This window comes from Aulonocara sp. 'chitande type north' Nkhata Bay, linkage group LG8 (genome assembly GCF_057382095.1).
Source record: "Aulonocara sp. 'chitande type north' Nkhata Bay isolate Kocher_YH1m ecotype deep benthic linkage group LG8, A_spYH_male_GT1.1, whole genome shotgun sequence".
In the NCBI taxonomy this organism is placed as follows: domain Eukaryota; kingdom Metazoa; phylum Chordata; class Actinopteri; order Cichliformes; family Cichlidae; genus Aulonocara; species Aulonocara sp. 'chitande type north' Nkhata Bay.
The window spans coordinates 7,829,102-7,846,410 of NC_141351.1; the positions used below are offsets into that span (position 1 = coordinate 7,829,102).

The window sequence follows — 17,309 nt, forward strand, 5'->3', positions numbered from 1 at the left end:
CCAGATGAACCTCGGGCCACCGCCATCCATCTAAAGCCCTGACAGCAAAACAAACTGGACATAGACCCGCCTGAATGGAGGCCATTACAATATGAATGAGCCAAACAGAGCTGAAATGAATCGAGTGGAGAAGCAAAACACAACAGCTGAGGAAAGGGCCCGGGCTGAGTCAAACGAGTCAGCTCAAGTGACGATGAGTCAGGCAAAATGTGACCCCGAGACAGGGTAAAAGCAGAGGCCTGTCTCAGGTGTCCGTAGCCGTTCTGATAAGGGTTACCTTGCCGTGGTGCTTGCAACACTGCTTTTTCAGGGGGTGCAGACCTGTGGATCCACTGAGACTGTGACATCATGTCTGTCCCCCTGCTAAGTGATGTCACCTCCCTGTCATGTTGCGTAAATAGGGAACTGCCTTGACCCCTCTGAAGAGGAGAGAGGCCATAAAATAGCTGGGAATTACAGCATCTGCACACTTTCTTTGCACATATGTGGTGACTTTTTTCATGCAGTCATGTCACGAATAAGAGCCACAACGACGAACAACTTATATTGTTTTTTATGCACGTGCACACACACACACACTCACTCACACATACAAAGCCCCCGTCTTCCTGTACAGAGTAAGAAGCTGTTTTAGCCTTGTGTTTTGCGGGCTGTTTAAAATGTCATTTTTCTCTCGTTTCTCTGACTTCAAAGGCGCCTCACTGAGCTCTCACTCCCTCTTGCCAAATCCTCCAAACGTTTCTGATTTAGTGAGTTGGCCACGGGCCGAGTAGCACCGGGACGGGCCCGTTAACAACTGTCCAAGTGGTGGGGGAGAGGAGGTGAGGAGGAAGGAAAGGAAAAGGGAAGAGAAGAGAAGGGAGAAACAAATGAGACAATGTGGAAAAGGGAGAAGAAGCAGGCTGAAATTGAGACAGAAATAGGAGGACCGCTGAGAGAAGGTCTGCTAACAACGCGAGGAGGCGATGGGTGTGTGGGGAGTTAGACAGAGACGGGAGATGGATATAAGAGGTGGGGGGATCGATTGAAAAGAGAGGAGAGAGAGAGAGAGAGAGAGAGAAAAGGGGGTGGGGTGAAGGGGGCCATGGCTGTGAGGAGGAGGAGGAAGGAGGGCTGGAGCACCACTCGAGAAGCTGAGAGGAGCAAATGCAATAGTGAAGGGGAAGCAGAAGGAGGAAGAGGGGAGGGCGGGCGTGCGATTAAAGAGGGGTGAGGAAGACCGGGGAGGGGGGGGGGCAAAAGGCCTGGCCAGTAAGAAACAGAAGAAGAAGAAGGAGAAAGAGGAAAGAGGAGCAAGTGACAGAGAAAGAGGAAAAAAAGAGCGCATGGACACAGGAAGTCTGGCGCTTTCCATTCACTTCATGACACATCAAATCATCAGATGGTGGTGTGTGTTCACACCCCGGAGATGTCGCAACCAAACGCACCCCACACCCTTCAAATCACTGCTACCGACAATAAGCAGCTGTTCTCGTGTTGGAGGAGAGTTGGAGATGAGACAAAAGTCTTCCTGTCACAGTGGCAAGTGCAACTTCAGAACAAATGCAAGCTTCACTCCAAACTCAAACATCAAAAGATTTTTCCTTAATTTGTTTAATTTTTTTCCCCTTTCTACTGATGTGACCTTTTAGACGCCTTAAATCTCAGCCACAGTTACTCCGAGGTCAATTTGACCTTATTGTGGAATATATTTAAATGACGCGCCACGGTTTGCTTGAAATATCAAAGCATACACAAGAGTCTCATTTGTAATGGAAATGCCTTTAATGACTTTACCGGCCCTTACTTAACGACTTAATGCTTTTAATGTGTCAACAAATTTCCAAAAAGTCAGGCTCGTTTAAGTGATTTCTTTGGCCCTGCTGCATATTTTAATCTCACGCCTTGATAAGTGCACAGCGCTGATGTGGGTGGGGAATCGGATTTGCTATATTTTGAGGCAGACCAAAAATCATGTATGTAAAATGCAATTTTGAAAAGAAAATGGTGAGCATGTGTGTAGCGTGTGTGTGTCTGTGTTATGATGACACACACTAAAATTACTCCAGAGCCTAGTCCAGTGTGTTTAAATGCAATGCTGAGGGAGCTTTAACTGGAATCAATGGTTTTTTACACTTGAATTTATTTTTCTACTCAAAGTCAAATATTGTAGATTTTCACCCAGTTTGCACTGAAATCGCCACAAATTAATTTTGATTTTATTTAACACATATAATATATTTTCTGTTGTGAAATTTATAAAAAGGAAAATAATTGTACATTATCCAACAAAAATACATATATTTAGAAAAATTTCCCTAGTGGTTTCCTACTCACTTATGCACTTACGGTCACTCGGTGTAGCGTAGTGCTGATGACACAAAGTGGGTCAGTCAGTTTTTTTTTGTTTTTTTTTTAATTGAACTGAATCGACAGTTTACACTCGTCTCCTTCCTCACCAAATCCAGTCGCAGCTCGGCTGGCCGCAGCCTAGACCAGCTGTCTCCTCCTCACAGGGGGCCGTCTTGCACACTGCACCCTACATGTGCCCCCTGTACATCCCGGGTTGCATTGGTTGGATTGGAGATTGGTGGGTGGTGTTGGAAAGGGGTGATTGGGCTTGCTCACTGCTGACTCATCCTACACACAGACACACACACATACACTCGCAGGGACAGGCAAGCATCTCCTCTCTATCGCTTTCATTCACTCACACTCTTGAGAAGCAGAGGAGACGCCAGGGCGGGGAGTCGGTGGGGGTGACGGCCAGTGGGTGCTGTCAGGCGGTGGTAATCTGACTGGATTACCAACCAGGTGGAAACATTCAGCCTATCTACCCCCCTCACACCCTTACCCTCCCCCTTCCTCCTCCTCCTCTTCCTTCCTCCTCCCTGGCTCCATCCATCTATCATTTCTTCCCTTATTTTTTTCACATGCCTTTCTTTCTTTATCTATCTATGGGGCTTCCCTTTGCCTTTAAACATAATGAGTACCCTAGACACACACACACACACACACACTACTCTATAGTAACTACAGGCCTTTAATTCCACAAGCATGGACAGAAACCAAACCCATGCGTACGCACACAAACGCGCCATCTCCTTCCATCACGGTGCAGGTTGTTTGTGCGCCAAGGTGTGTGCAGGTAGTAAGGTGAAGGGGTGTGCCTCATCTGTGCTGCCGCAACGTTCAAAGCCTATGACAAAAAACTTCCAAGGGAAGAGAGAGATATAACTGACAGCCTCCTGATGAATGGACTGGATGGTTGTGCACACACACACACGCACAGCTACAGGCATTTGTAGTAGAGATATGCAGAATTTAACTACAGGGTCTTGTGTTTCACTAACAACACCGAACATGGGGAGAAGGAAAGGGAAAATGCTGGGATGAAAAGGGGGCATAAGCTGAAGAAAGAGCTCAAGAGAGCAAAGACCGAGAGCAACCGAGAGAAAAGAAAGTGAGAAGTGGCAGAGAGATAATCTAGTCTATGACATTTTGGTTATGGTTTATTGCTGTTTTAAAGCACAAAAAACAAGCAGCTTAAGACTAACGTTCTTCAAAGTGTGTATGTGTTTGTGCGTTTGTGCAGCTGCATGTGTGCACACACAACATGAATGTAAACTCCTTCTGTCTGCATTACTTAGTCACACAAATGCACACTCGTTCACGTACACAATCATGTAAACAAAAACGGTCTGCTGTCTGGGAAGTAACACACCTGTTCAATGACAAGAGCAGCCACGCCCTCCATAATACTGCACACCTGTGCTTCTGCGGGCTAAACCTAACCCTAATCGCACACGCAAACACACACACATATACACTTGCACAACTACTGCCCAGGGGCTAACATCAGAGAAAGGGGAAGAAAGAGAAAGAGAAGGGGGGACTGGAATAAAAAGCAAAGCAGTGAAAATGGGAGGGGAAGAGAGCAAGACAGACAGACAGAGACAAAGGCTTTCCCACTGCTCCTATCAGTAATCTAAACGCCTGTGTAATATCATTGTGGGGTTTTATCAAATGTGGGCTGAGTCTTATGGCGTTGGTATGCGTCTGTCATTCCATCACCTTGTCAAGCGCGACCATATTCAAGCAGACACCATGCTGATCTAAATAAGAGGCTTCAGCAAATTGATGGATTGCAGGTTTTCCAGGATATGAAGAAGCAGGGGAGAATGAGGGGAGTCTTTTTTTTTTTTCATTTAGGATTTTTTTTAAGTGATATACTCAGTTTGATACTGCGAGACTGTGTGTATATATATATATATATATATATATATATATATATATATATATATATATATATATATATATACACATAAAGAAATAGTGAGGGTGTCTTCACAAAGATCTGAAACAAACCCTTGTCAAAACCTCCCCCTCCACCCTCCTGTCCCTGCTATGGCCAGCTCCACATCACATCTACCCCCTGTGCTGAGGCCTAGGGCCAGGCATACAGCTTTCTGGATCTCTAAGGGGGGCAAGGACAAAGGTAACCCGCATCCTAACCTCCAAGCAAACACACATACATACACCAACCCCCCATCTCTAAACAACAATCCTCTATGCCCATCATGTCTGTCAAAACCCCATAAGGGACATGCATGGAGAGTCTGGATATCTGGAATCTCAATACAGTGTCATGCACCTTGAGACCCAGTGAGAGGCCCTCTTGAATATATTTCAATAGCATTATCACCCTGCATTACTATGCTTATACCCCCTTTATTCAACATTAAAGAAACATTTTTACACTGGGCCATTATGCATGTCAGCGCACAGCAAAATCAGTCAAGGTGCTATTTAAACTGCAATGCAGGTTACATTTGTATTTGATATATTAGCTTTGAAAATGAGCTGGGCGTGTTTTTGCTCGAATGTTGTGTGTGGAAATCAGAAACAGGCAGGCAGCTCAGCGTGTCATAAAATATAGAAAATATTTTATCAATATAAGTTAATGCATGGAGACTGAATCATTTATAATATATTTAAATGTGGTAAAGTGTTGATCAATATTTATGTGAATTGTTTAATAAGTATTATACTGAAAAGAATGTACGTATGAGAGAATAAAGCAAAGCTTAATAACTTTTGTGCAACAACACGTGTTTTTAGACGTGTTGTCAATAAAATGTGTTGACATTTAGACTTTTTTTACTAAAATATTTTTTAAAATAATAAATAAATAACGTACAGTATCAGTTCAAGTTTTAAGAAACATACACGTTACAGCCTTACGTCAGTTTATATAATTAATATATTTATATATGAATAATTTTTAAAAACGCAGAGGAAGAGCCCAAGTTTACAAACCTAAATGCTCACGTGCAATAAAAAGTATATTAAACAAACCAAGCTGACGTAAAATTGCATTTTAAATTAAAAATAATAATAATAATTGAAAAAAAATTCCTCTCATGTGAAGAAACCAGAACCACAGAACCAGGAGGTGGAGCACGAAATATCAAAAGTAATTCACGGTAGGATTTCTGGAAAAATCCACGCGTGTTGACCTGAAATGTGAAATGTATTTTAGCAACTAATTAAAAATGAAAACCCGGTTTGCCTCAATTTTTTCCCTTTTACACATGAAAACAAGCAAATACACGCGAGACGTGGATGGCCACTCTTGACACACATGGTAACTAATGAGATTTCTCATGTAACACGCATACATTCATCCAGCGCGTGGGTATAAACGCAGTATGATTTCGGACAGTCTTTTCTTTCCCTCTTTGCACGCACACACAGCCCCCCCCCCCCCCCCCCCCCCCCCCACACACACACACACACACACCCCTATTGAGACAGGATACCAAAGCTACTTGTTAAATCTAATGCATGCACTGTCAACCCATTCGCACCCCGTCACGTCTTCGCTCAATATAGAAACCGGATTTTCTGGTATTACCCTCACCTCTATTAGCCAGAGCTCCCCTTCACTCACTCAGTCCCCCCTCTGCTCTCCACCCGGCAACTGCGACCCCCAGTTTGCGCCCAGCATAAACCAAAACCACCAAAAAATTATTTCAAAAACACACACACGTGAAGGAGGAGGAGGCGCTGCGCAGAAACTGGCTCGGCTAATAGCTTTAATTTATTGTTTAATGGGAAATATAAGCGGTGGAATAACCCAATTCTAATTAATTACATCAACTGGCAACGATTAGTACTTCGCTAATTGATGAATCCAAATAAATCTATGACAAGATTATGCCACTAATAATCCCAGCTTGATATGAAAAAAAAAGAAAAGAAATAAAACCAAATAACCCTGGAATTAAAGTTTTAAAACAACAACACCAACAACAAAGGTGAGCTTGGACTGAGTTGTAAATTTAGAGTTAATTCTATCTGCAAAAAGAAAACACATTACCCTTTTTCTTTTATGTGATTTTATATACAGTTTTTTTAATTCTTGCATTTCGGCAAACAGCCATAAACAGTTGATTAAATAAAGTTAAAAAAGATAATTCCTAAATTCCCCCCACCCCCCGAAAGTCGGAGCACTTTCCGTCAGCGTTAAATTCTAACTCGTCCCTGAAGAGCTCCAAGGTTTTATTTTGCAATATGGGGAACATATGCTTCAGACAAGAGAGACAGAGAAAGAGAGAAACACAGAGTATATATTTTCTTTGGGTTTTTTTGTTTGCTTGTTTGTTTTGTTTTTTTTAATCCACACTTCTCTGTAGTTACACGGTGGGGAAAAACACCTTGCTTCCAAAACTGACCTGAGTGCGGACCCATGGAAAGGTGGGATGAGTAATATTTCCCGGGCTGGAAGTGAGCGGGGTGCTGCACGGATCCGTGTCCGCCTGGCGCCATCCGAGACGCGGCGCTGTGAACCAAGGCGCTCCGCTCCGTCAGGAGGTGGTGCGGAGGAGCGAAATCTCGGCTTTCCATCCCGATGAGAAGCGATAAATCCCAAATCCCAAAGTAAAATCCGGAGGCACCGAAGGTTTCAGGCACCCAGATGCAAATAATCCCTTTTTATGAACTTCGTGCTCGCCTCGCATTGAGCGCGGTTTTGGCTTTGCAGGGTCGAAACGGAGTCCCCGTCATGTCCTACAAAAGAGAGAGCAGGAGACGAGTCAAAGCGCTGACAATGACGAGCCAGCCAGGGATGTGGCGCTGAAGAAAAGGCTTGACTGAGAGACAGTCGCTGCTCGTGTTTAGACAAACAAGCACGGTTTACAAAGAGAGAGAGAGAGAGAGTGAAGAAGAAAAAAAGGAGGAATAAGAAGCTATTCAAATGTCACACACAACAAACGTCCTAAAATAAAACAAAATCCCCACATTTACTGACCAACTTTGGTTCTGCGCTGCACACTAACTTTCTAACGCCGATATGCGCCAGCTCGGAAAGGTGGGTGAAGTCTGCACTGTGGATGAAAATGTGGGTGAAGTGAGTTTGCGTGGATTTACCCCGCACTACATCGTTGGCCCCAACAGAGGAGCCCCCCCCCCCCCCTCCCTCTCCTCCTCGCGACCAAACACAATGTAAATCCTGAACACGGGAGCTTCCTTTATCAGCGCAAAAAAGAAAAAAGAATGGAGCAAATGACGAACAAATGAAGCATATACAGTACAAGAGTTCACGGCGGTATAAAGCCTCTCCCGGTGAAGGAGTTGTTGAGTCTTGAGGCTCAACAAGCGCCGGTCATAAACAGGCTGGACCTCGGGGCACTTGCGCTAAAACGTTAAGGAAACCATCTGCACCAAGTATAGAATGCGTAAAAAACATATTCTTTTTTTTCTCCTTTGGGTGACTCAAATAGCCTATCACTCTTTGGTTTCAGACGGATACCGTCAATACGTTTATCTTTTGGTGTAAATTGAGATTTTAATTCGAATCTGATCCGGTTCATATGTGGAGGAAATGTTGATCTCTGACTTGGATCGACATTTCTTATATAGGTTTTATAAACCAAGAGCGCCTTTACCGTTCTCTGTTTTTTTATATACACGTGTTTACCAAAGTTGCTTCACCATCGCTGTTTGACTTTTGATAGTTTGCACCGTTGAAATCGGGATTATTTTCCGTTGTGTTGCTTATTGAGGAAAACTGGCGTTGAAACAGCCATTTCTATCAACTCATACGGAGTCAGCAGCAGTGGCCCTCGCCTTCTGACAATAGCCATGCATTTCTGCTACACGTACTGTATATATAGGATACAGTGTAATCACAAACACAAATCAAATCACCTCTATGCTTCATCGCCAGAGTTGTGAGGTGGGCAATAAACAGTGAAATAGACTAGGAAATCATCGCGTTTATATGTATACCTCATAGCCTAGGTCATTTATTTAAATAGGACTCCCTGCGATGCTCATAGGGAGCTCTGGGTGCTTCCATTTCCATCCCCCCCCCCCCCCCCCCCCCCCCCACACACACACACACACACACGTACACACACACAAACACACCTCAGCAGTCCATCTATTAGGCCTTTCAATGCGTGGCACGTCCATCTAGTGCTCTGTAGATGCTGATAGCACCTCCCAGGAACCAAGATAGAGGAACAAAGAAAATACCAAATGCTCTGGTGGACCAGGGGCTTTATGAAGTGCATAAGAACAGCCTTCATAAGCTCGGATATGCAAGTCTTCTTTAAGTCACACACACACACACACACACACACACACACACACACACACACACACACACACACACACACACACACACACGCTGCTCAAGGACTCAACTTTCAGGAATTGTATTTTTAGAGGGGATTTTCACCCTGGCTCCCTAAAGTTCGCAGTTCTGATAAAACCCAGCAAATGTGATCGTGAATCGTGAAAATGTGTGTGTGTGTGTGTGTGTGTGTGTGTGTGTGTGTGTGTGTGTGTGTGTGTGTGTGTGTGTGTGTGTGTGTGTGTGTGTTATACGTACAAACATTCCCCGTAACCCTTCCTATAAGGATATTTTTTCGCAAAGTGCGAGGGCATGTAAATAATTTAATTTCCTTTTTGTTTGCTGCAGGATGTTATTTTTTCTGACCACATGTAGTCAACAGTAACAGGGGGAAATAAGGGTAAAAGAAAAATAAATGGGGGGAGAAACGGAGGCTGCTGCTGTTTCTGCTGCTGCTGTTGCTGCTGCAAGCTCACTGGGAAGGCAAAATGGACTCTCCTGTCCCCTAGGCAGTGAGAAACAATGGCCCTTCTCCACGGGACATCAATCATAAACTACTATCGTCTGACATTTGTCTATACATTTTTACATTTTCTGTCCATAAACACACGTCCTGGATATTTACATTACACGTCAACAGAGAGCCACTCAGACTACATTTAACAACCTGAGTCTAAATCCCGTGTTATCGCACGCCACGCAAACAAGCGGCGTGAGCAGATCGCGCGTAACAGTTTTGGGAAGAAAGAAAAAAAATCATCATTTGAATCTACAGTAGCGTGTGTGTGTGTGTGTGTGTGTGTGTGTGTGTGTGTGTGTGTGTGTGTGTGTGTGTGTGTGTGTGTGTGTGTGTGTGTAGCCCACATACGTGAAAGGCGTTCAGACTTCCTTCCACTCTACCCAGACCTCCGAAACCTTCTACACACACCTCCACAAGCACACACACACACAAGCACACATCCACTAAGCAGTGCCCCGAAAAGGGTCAAACTGTCGTCAGAAGAAAATCCCCCCCTTCCCTTACAAAAGTAACCACTGCTGGTCAAGACGACATCACATGAACTTCGCACAAAAGCCAGCAAATCCGCAAAGAACTGCGTTTGTCAGAACTAATGCAATTGAGGCTTCGAGCATAAAAAGAAGAAAAGGAGAGAGAGAAAAATGCGCCTATTTATCTGTGCGTGTGTGCGTGTGTGTGTGTGCGTGTGTGCTGTTTGAGCATAAATCTACTATATCATAAATGCGTGAATCTTTGGATAAAAATGAAAAAAGAAATTTAAAAAGGCATTTCCTTTTGAAGTGGTCCGGGTCCAGAGGGCAACTGGTTTCCCTCAACAATTTAGCAATAAAGTAAAGTCGCAAAGCATAACCGGCGCACTAAATCCGGATATTCAGAGGCCGGCTAAACGGGAGAGACAAGCCCGGCTGAGCCGAAGACAGCTCGGCGTCTACACAGCCTTCACACCGAGGGAGCACTGCAGCTTGCAATAAAAAAAAACCTCTACCTCTCTCTCGCTCTCTCCCACACACAGAGATAGACACACAAACACACACACTTGCACAATGGAGAACTAACAAAGAAATAATCTACAATTTAAAATGTATGAAAATGGGCTCACTGAAAGAGCAGAAAGGTGTGGAGCAGCACCCCGAATGAATTAGAAACACACGCTCGGCTGTGAGGAGAGGTCAAATCAAGAAGTGACACATATCGCCCACAGCTCAGCACTGCACACTGGACAGGAAACGGTGGAAATAAAGCTACGTGAAATAAATCCCCCCCCCCCCTTCCCCTCCCTCCTCTAGATTACAGTAGAATCGTGAGATCTGCGCCTTTAATGTATTTAGCAAATGAGAGATGCCTACAGATTAATATTCTGCACAGAACATCAGACCATCTCGCGTTTTATTGCCTCTAATGGAATGACAGCGGATAGCGGTGCGCTTAGAGAACAGCCAAGGTATACCTCCATGTAAATAAAAAAAAGATTAAAAAAGACAAAATAATAATAAATGTGTAAACTAAAATTCTCTCTTACTTGAAAAAAATGAACATGAAAAAAAACGGCATTCAAACGGCTACAATCACACACACAACACACACACAAAACAAAACAAAACAAAAATGACAAAAACAGAACTGTAAAATAATTTCCTACTCACTGGCAAGTTACATCCACCGTGCGGCGAGTGGCTTATAATGAAAGAAAAAGTACGAAAAATATTCAAAGTGAAAATCCCGGAGTCGCAGAGATGAAACATGTGGGATTGATTACATCCTATGCTGCTGCAGACTGTGGTGTGCAGTCAGTTGAGGTATGGGAGAGACGCATCGTAGAAGTTCAGGCTTGTAGTGAATCGAGGCTCGTTCATGCAGCCGGAGACTCAGACACGCCGGTAGGAGGGAGGGAGGGAGGGAGGGAGGAGGAGGAGGGAGAGGTTGAAGGGGTGTGTGCGCGGGGAGGGGTGGACTCGCAGGCCTATTGGTTTGAGAACGACAATGTGAAAGCGTGCCCGTGAGGCGCTCCCCCACCTACCCTTTTCTATACACCCCCCTCTACGCCACACACACACATACACACACACACCCCTTTCTACAGTAAATGCGCCCTGCCATTGGTTGCCGTTCGGAGCCAATGAGGAAGCCGGAGGATCCGCGGAGCAAAACGGCGGGCGTTTGATTTGCAGCCCTCGGCGCACTGCGCGGAGAAGACAGGCGGCACGGAGAGGAAAGGAGCCGGCTCTGCCTGCGCTTTCTGATCGCTGGTGGAGAGCAAACAGCGTCTAGCCTTTTATGCCGTGTGATCCCGTTGCAGCCCTCTGTGCTGTCTGTCTGACTGCAACGCTGTTTTATTATTATTGTTATTTTGCCTGACAGCGATGGCGTGGTAGTGTTGTTGGCGCTCCTTTAGGGAAATCTCCCTTTTATGCTTTCCTTTTTTGATCATCTGCTAAATAAATCCTTATTAGAATTTGAATGTACTTTAGTGAACAAGCCTGCTCTGTTTTGCATGTGTGTGCAACTAAAGTCACAACGAGACCTACATTAGCAGGCCTGAAGTTTCAGTGTAGAGTGCAGATTTGCTATATTATAATAATAGTCTGCTTAAAAAGGGGGGAAAATGCTATTGGAGTCCTTAATGGTCATTGCAGGATAATTCAGGCTCTGTATAAAGGAATGTGTTATAGGTTTACACCTTTTAGTTAATATGGCGGGGGATTAAAAATATTGCATCTGTTTTAGGGAAAAGTTATGATTGCTGTAAACACACAAGATAGGCTACGGTATACTGTATATTACCTATATCTATTTATTTATCTATATATATATATATATAAGCTACACACACACACACACACACACACACACACACACACACACACACACACACACACACACACAGGCAAATTGAATCACTGCATAATTTGAAAGCATTACTGTCCTTGGGGTTGGCCCTGCACACGGTTCACTAATTTAGCCAATTAAAAGTGGAAGGATATGGGGGCTTGTGTGTTTCCATGTCGAAATATATGAGCTGCTATAGGCTAATATTGCCGCGCGGGTTTGTTTATACGTGGAGGCAAAGGGTTAAAACTCGGGCGCTTCGGTGCTGCGGAGCTCCCGATTGGTTGGCAGGTTGCCAGAGCACCGTCAATCACCGAGTGTAAACAAGGCTCTGATTGGCTGCTGGCCAGTCCGCACTGGGCTGCCTGAAAAAAGCAATTACTGCCCTTGCGGTTTCAAGGCGGCCCCGTGCTGAACGATGAAAGGAGATAAGGAGGGGCGGTTTCAAGGCGCCCCCCACGGCGAACCCCGTTGGCCCCAGAGCAAAAGGAGAGTCAAGAGTGACTAAATCAAAGGGAATACGGTTAAAAACAACAACAAAAAAAGGTAGGGGGGCAAATTACACGTTGTAATAAATGTAGGGGATAGATTCGCGGAATGGTGCAATAACAACTTGTTTTTTTAGAAAATGGAGGCGAGGACGGCAACAAGAACCGGAAAGCAACTATTTCTCTACCGAGAGGGAGCTCTTCTTCTTTCTTTTATGGTGGAAGAAAAGTTTTGTCTACAAAGGAGACAGCGGGAAGACGGCCGAATGTGGGTTTTTTTTCTTTTGAGTTTTAATAAACAGAATAAAAGCATTTTCTCATCTAAACGTTAAAACGGTGACACCACTGTATAGTCGGAACCGAGCTTTGATTTTGGGCGGCACGCACGCGGTGTTTTGACCAAAAACTTTTTCTTTTTTTATTGCCAACTAATCAATAACTAAGTGGACATTTCCGGGTTCACGCGGGAGTATAAACTGTAGGTCCGTGACGATAATAAGTTGGTCTTTAAATTGTTTGTGAAAGGGTGTCGGAGGGTTTTTGTTTTCAAATATTCCATAAAATATTATATATAAAATATTCCATAAAAATATGGAAACATTTTTAATTAGAATATTTAAATATATGTCATTACTTTGGCTAAATGTTCGAGTCCTATTACAAAAACACACAAAAAAGGGTCATGTTTCATTCTGCAGACAAATCCTTGCAGCCAGCCTGTGTGCTTTTTAGCTGAACTTTTCCACCACCGGCACCACTGAGCACGCACTTTATAAAGTATATCCAGGCTGTTCCAACTGATGTCCCTTTACATTAAAACAGAGACTCTCTCCCTTTGCTTTGGTCCAGTCCCAAACAAAACATTGGTGGGGGGAGTGGAAAGGGGGGGGGGGGGGGGGTTGGAGTGAGCCAAGCTGGTCTGCAGCCGATAGATAGCTTATAAAACTGTACTCGCGCGGAGCGAGGAAGGGGGGGGGGAGATCTCGACACTTTCGTGTGAGAGGAATTAATTGATACATATAAAATTCAAATCAAATAACGCCAAAGCGCGCAGATTTATCGCGGCCGTAATTAGATAATCGTTACCGTCTTTTCCCATTTACCCAGCAGCCTGCGTGTCCGAGCCCTGCACTCTCCAAAAGGCTTCAGCCACCACATTCACAGACACACACACACACACAAAAAGATGCACAAAGCTGGATTTTATGAAGACTCGCACTGTTGTTCAAAGTGACTATTTTAATAGCCCAAATGTGCTTTGAGGCCAGTAAGACGTCTCTAAATTATAACGCATTAGAGTCCATTAAGGTACAAATTAGCATTGTGAAAGCTGGTGCTGTTGGTCCATCAAAATATGCAGGCTGTGTATTTACTCACCGGGCCTCAGTGTGAAGAAATAGATTTTTTTAATATATTTATTTTTAATGAATAATTATTTTTCTAATAAGGGAGTTCTATTACTTGCATGAAGGAATATATTAAAAGACCAGGTAGACCAAATATGTTTTACTTTATCTCACGCCAAACAACAAAAACTCCTGCGGAATACAGCGTAAATTTGGATCTTAATTAACCATTACAGTAAATGATTAAAATCAATGTTGACGCTTTTCCTGACTCCAAAAGCTTTTTTTTTTTTGGGGGGGGGGGGGGTGTTTTTGTTGTTGTTGTTTTTTTTAAGGAAAATTAGAAGGGAAACGAGTACTACATCCAACCCTACTACACAGCGTGCTGGGCAATGCATGTGCAGCAGACTATACTGACTATACCTGGCCAGTAATAATTAATATTATTATTACTATTAACTGACTTCATGTCCCCGCTCAGTCTCCTGAAGGTGTTGTCCTGTGCGCTAATGACAAGAGGGACAATAATAAAGACTCCTGCTCCGCAGCTCACAAAAAAGGGCTCCGCCACTTAAAACAGAAATCTGCATTTAATTTATTTAGTGACAAGGAAAAGCCTTTTACTGCTTGATTTTTATTGGTTCTCTTTCACTTAAAAAGAAGTGGGGGGCTGGGTGTGCGGGTCGGTGCGTGCGTGTGTGGAGACAGAGACGAGAAAGCACAATACGCACACACGCACACCCAAGCCTCCTCTGGTCCGTGTGCCAGTGTGTGCTACCCTAGAAGGAGGGGGGAGAGGAATGGAGGGGGGTGGGGGGTAATTAATGCGGATTGACTGATTGCTCTTGAAACAGACCGGTCCTGCGCGCGGATTGTCCTCGAGCAATGAAGCGTTCCTGACTGACACTTTCCACCTACCCTTCTTCGCTTCCTCTTTTCCACTGCTTCTTTCCTTCTCTCGCCCTCCCCTTTCTCCCCTTGCACACTGGGAGCAGTGGGCGAGACCGCTCGAGCTCGGCCGCTTTTTCCTGACGTCCAGCCCCGGCCAGCAGAGGCACTTTTCTGCTCGAAAGCTCGGATGTCACATCTAACAACCCAGCATTTTATTTTATTTTTTAACTTTATTTTTCTACTTTTGTGGGGAGGGGGGGTTGCTTCCAGACTGTGCAACTCTATCAGTTCACTTCAGATTAGCTCTGTCTGAATATATCAACTTTAGCTATCTCGTGACGAGTCACATCACCGTAAGGAGGAATTTTCCGCACATTAAAAGTAGATAGCTAAAGGGCGTTTAAGTCGCCTTCTCCCCCATCCTATAAAACCGAATAAACGTCTGAACTGCTAAATGGGAAACATTATTTTTAAAAGGATAACCCAAGAGCCAACGGGAAACACATTGAACTGGTTGGTTTTTACATGTGTCCAAATGGAGAGCAGTCTCCACGGGAGGCCCATCGTTCAGGGCAGCCCTTCTTATTCTCACCAGATATTTCTGATAGGCCTTTAATGGTGAGAATTTCCAAACGGGGTCATTCGCCAGGGAGACGCCCCGACAATCCAAGGTGGTGCAACCCCCGTGAGACAATAGAGTCATATGAGAGGAGAAAAGAAGAGAAGCGCTGCCAAGCTTTGGGACTGTGTTATAAAATAAAGGAAGAAGAAGAAGAAAAGGGCTGTTCCTTTTCCCCGATCTTATAGCGGCTCTCTCTCTCTTTTGGTTCCCAACACATTTTAAGACATCAACCTGATCACAAAAACAAAAAACAAAAACAACAGAGGAAACATAGTGAAAACACAAGTTGACTGGACACATACAAACAACGTGACCTTTTCTCCCCTGTGTGCCGGACAGATGCTGCTGTAACGAGTCAGGAAATGCGAAATAAATAAATAAATAAAAAAGTTGCACTCCTCCACGGAAACACTGTAAAGCCGTATGTCTACTGACACCTTTAGATCGAGACACTGCGTAGCGGAGGAAGATGATGATGATGATAATGATGGTGACAGAGGGAATGGCTTGGGAACCAAATTAGTGCCTGTCACAGAGCCATATATCCGGCTGTAACCACCGCCAGGCCTGTACGGATGAGATGAAAGCACCGGCATCTATTTATGGGCCATCAAAACACGCAGGTGAAGGCTTTAATTATCATTACCATACGAACATAAACAGCCATATCGTGTGTGACTTTGCGCTGTTTGCGCTGTAAGTTTGTATTCAGCAAAGGGTGAGGAGAGAGAGAGGGGGGGAGTATGCAACTTTGGGAGATGTTGCTATTATACACACAAATAAGTGGATTAAATATAACGCGTGTCTGATGTGCAGCGGGGCCACTTCAGCCTGGTACCTTCTTAATTTGTGTATTTGTCTTTTAAGACGTCGACAGCACTTCCTCCACCGCAGAGACGTGTACATGCACTCACACACTCGCGGGACGTTGAAAATGAAAGACGCCTTTGTATTTCTCTGGTTGCTCACAAAAAATGTTCATATAATACAGAGTATCTCCACGAGGGACAGTAGGGTCAAGAGGTCACCCACTTTCTGCAACGAGCCACACAGCATTTCAAGAAACGCCACTGATTCCTTTAACCGGACTTCTTTTGCAACACAGGACTTTGCGTGACTCCATCACGGTGACGCACCAGCAGCAATCTGACTGAAGAAACAAGACTTTCAGAAATCTTTCAACTCTGAGGAAGATGTTTTGAATAGTTTTGAACATACAGTCCTCAGGACGTCCTGGAGTCTGTTGCTCAAACCATAATGGAAGTCTCATTTTGAATGTATTTGATAATAATTACACAAATCACGAGATTGTGGATCATCTAAAACCCATCCAACAATAATTCGATTTGGAAGTGTGCTCATATGTGTTCAGAGATTGAGCTTTAAACAAGTTAAACAAAATTTGAAAAATGTGAAGATAACTTTAACTATAATAAAGGTATTTATTATAGTTAAAGTATATATATATATATATATATATATATATATATATATATATATATATATATGTGTGTGTGTGTGTGTGTGTGTGTGTGTGTGTGTGTGTGTGTGTGTACATAATGTTATTTTTTTGGTCCATACAAAATGAACACTAATTAAAGGCTACATTATAATTGGAGCAAGCTTTATTCCATCTGCTAAAAAATTTGCTGTATAATTTTAGATGATTTTGGGCCATTAAATAAAATAAAATCCTAGTAAAATAAAATACTAAATTACTAGTTTTTATTTTAGTTTTTAGGACAAATTCCAGATGTGTGTGTCTAAACGATCAGAATTAAAGGGAGTGTTTCGTTCAGACTTCCCGTGTCTGCAAACTGAAGTTTATTTTCTTTTCCTATAAAGCGTCGGTGTGTTGGCTCTGCTTGAGAACTCTGGGAACTCTGCACGCGGGCGTGAACACTGTATTTGACTTCACGTAATCACGTCGGTCACAATCTTTCGTTAATTATCTAAACAATGGATGCGTCTTTGAACGTTTATTTTTAAATAAATA

At 43.7% G+C, this 17,309-nt stretch overlaps 1 protein-coding gene and 1 long non-coding RNA gene across 4 annotated transcripts in view; one reads left to right on the plus strand and one right to left on the minus strand.

Annotated features, from left to right (window-relative positions):
- Positions 1–17,309, minus strand: part of bahcc1b (BAH domain and coiled-coil containing 1b) — a 63,242-nt gene that overhangs the window by 43,493 nt on the left and 2,440 nt on the right. For 2 of the 3 annotated variants that reach the window (XM_086303124.1, XM_086303123.1), the window contains one exon: positions 6,717–7,050. In XM_086303124.1, coding sequence (XP_086159250.1) covers positions 6,717–6,888 — 172 coding nt within the window. In that variant the 5' untranslated portion in view covers positions 6,889–7,050. Of the gene's footprint in view, positions 1–6,716; positions 7,051–10,783; positions 10,982–17,309 lie in introns of those variants that run through there. The other variant, XM_086303121.1, reaches the window with a different exon arrangement.
- On the plus strand, positions 12,366–12,766 carry LOC147323036 (uncharacterized). Its single transcript, XR_015130830.1, has 2 exons — positions 12,366–12,512; positions 12,592–12,766. It is a non-coding gene; the product is annotated as an uncharacterized LOC147323036 (long non-coding RNA).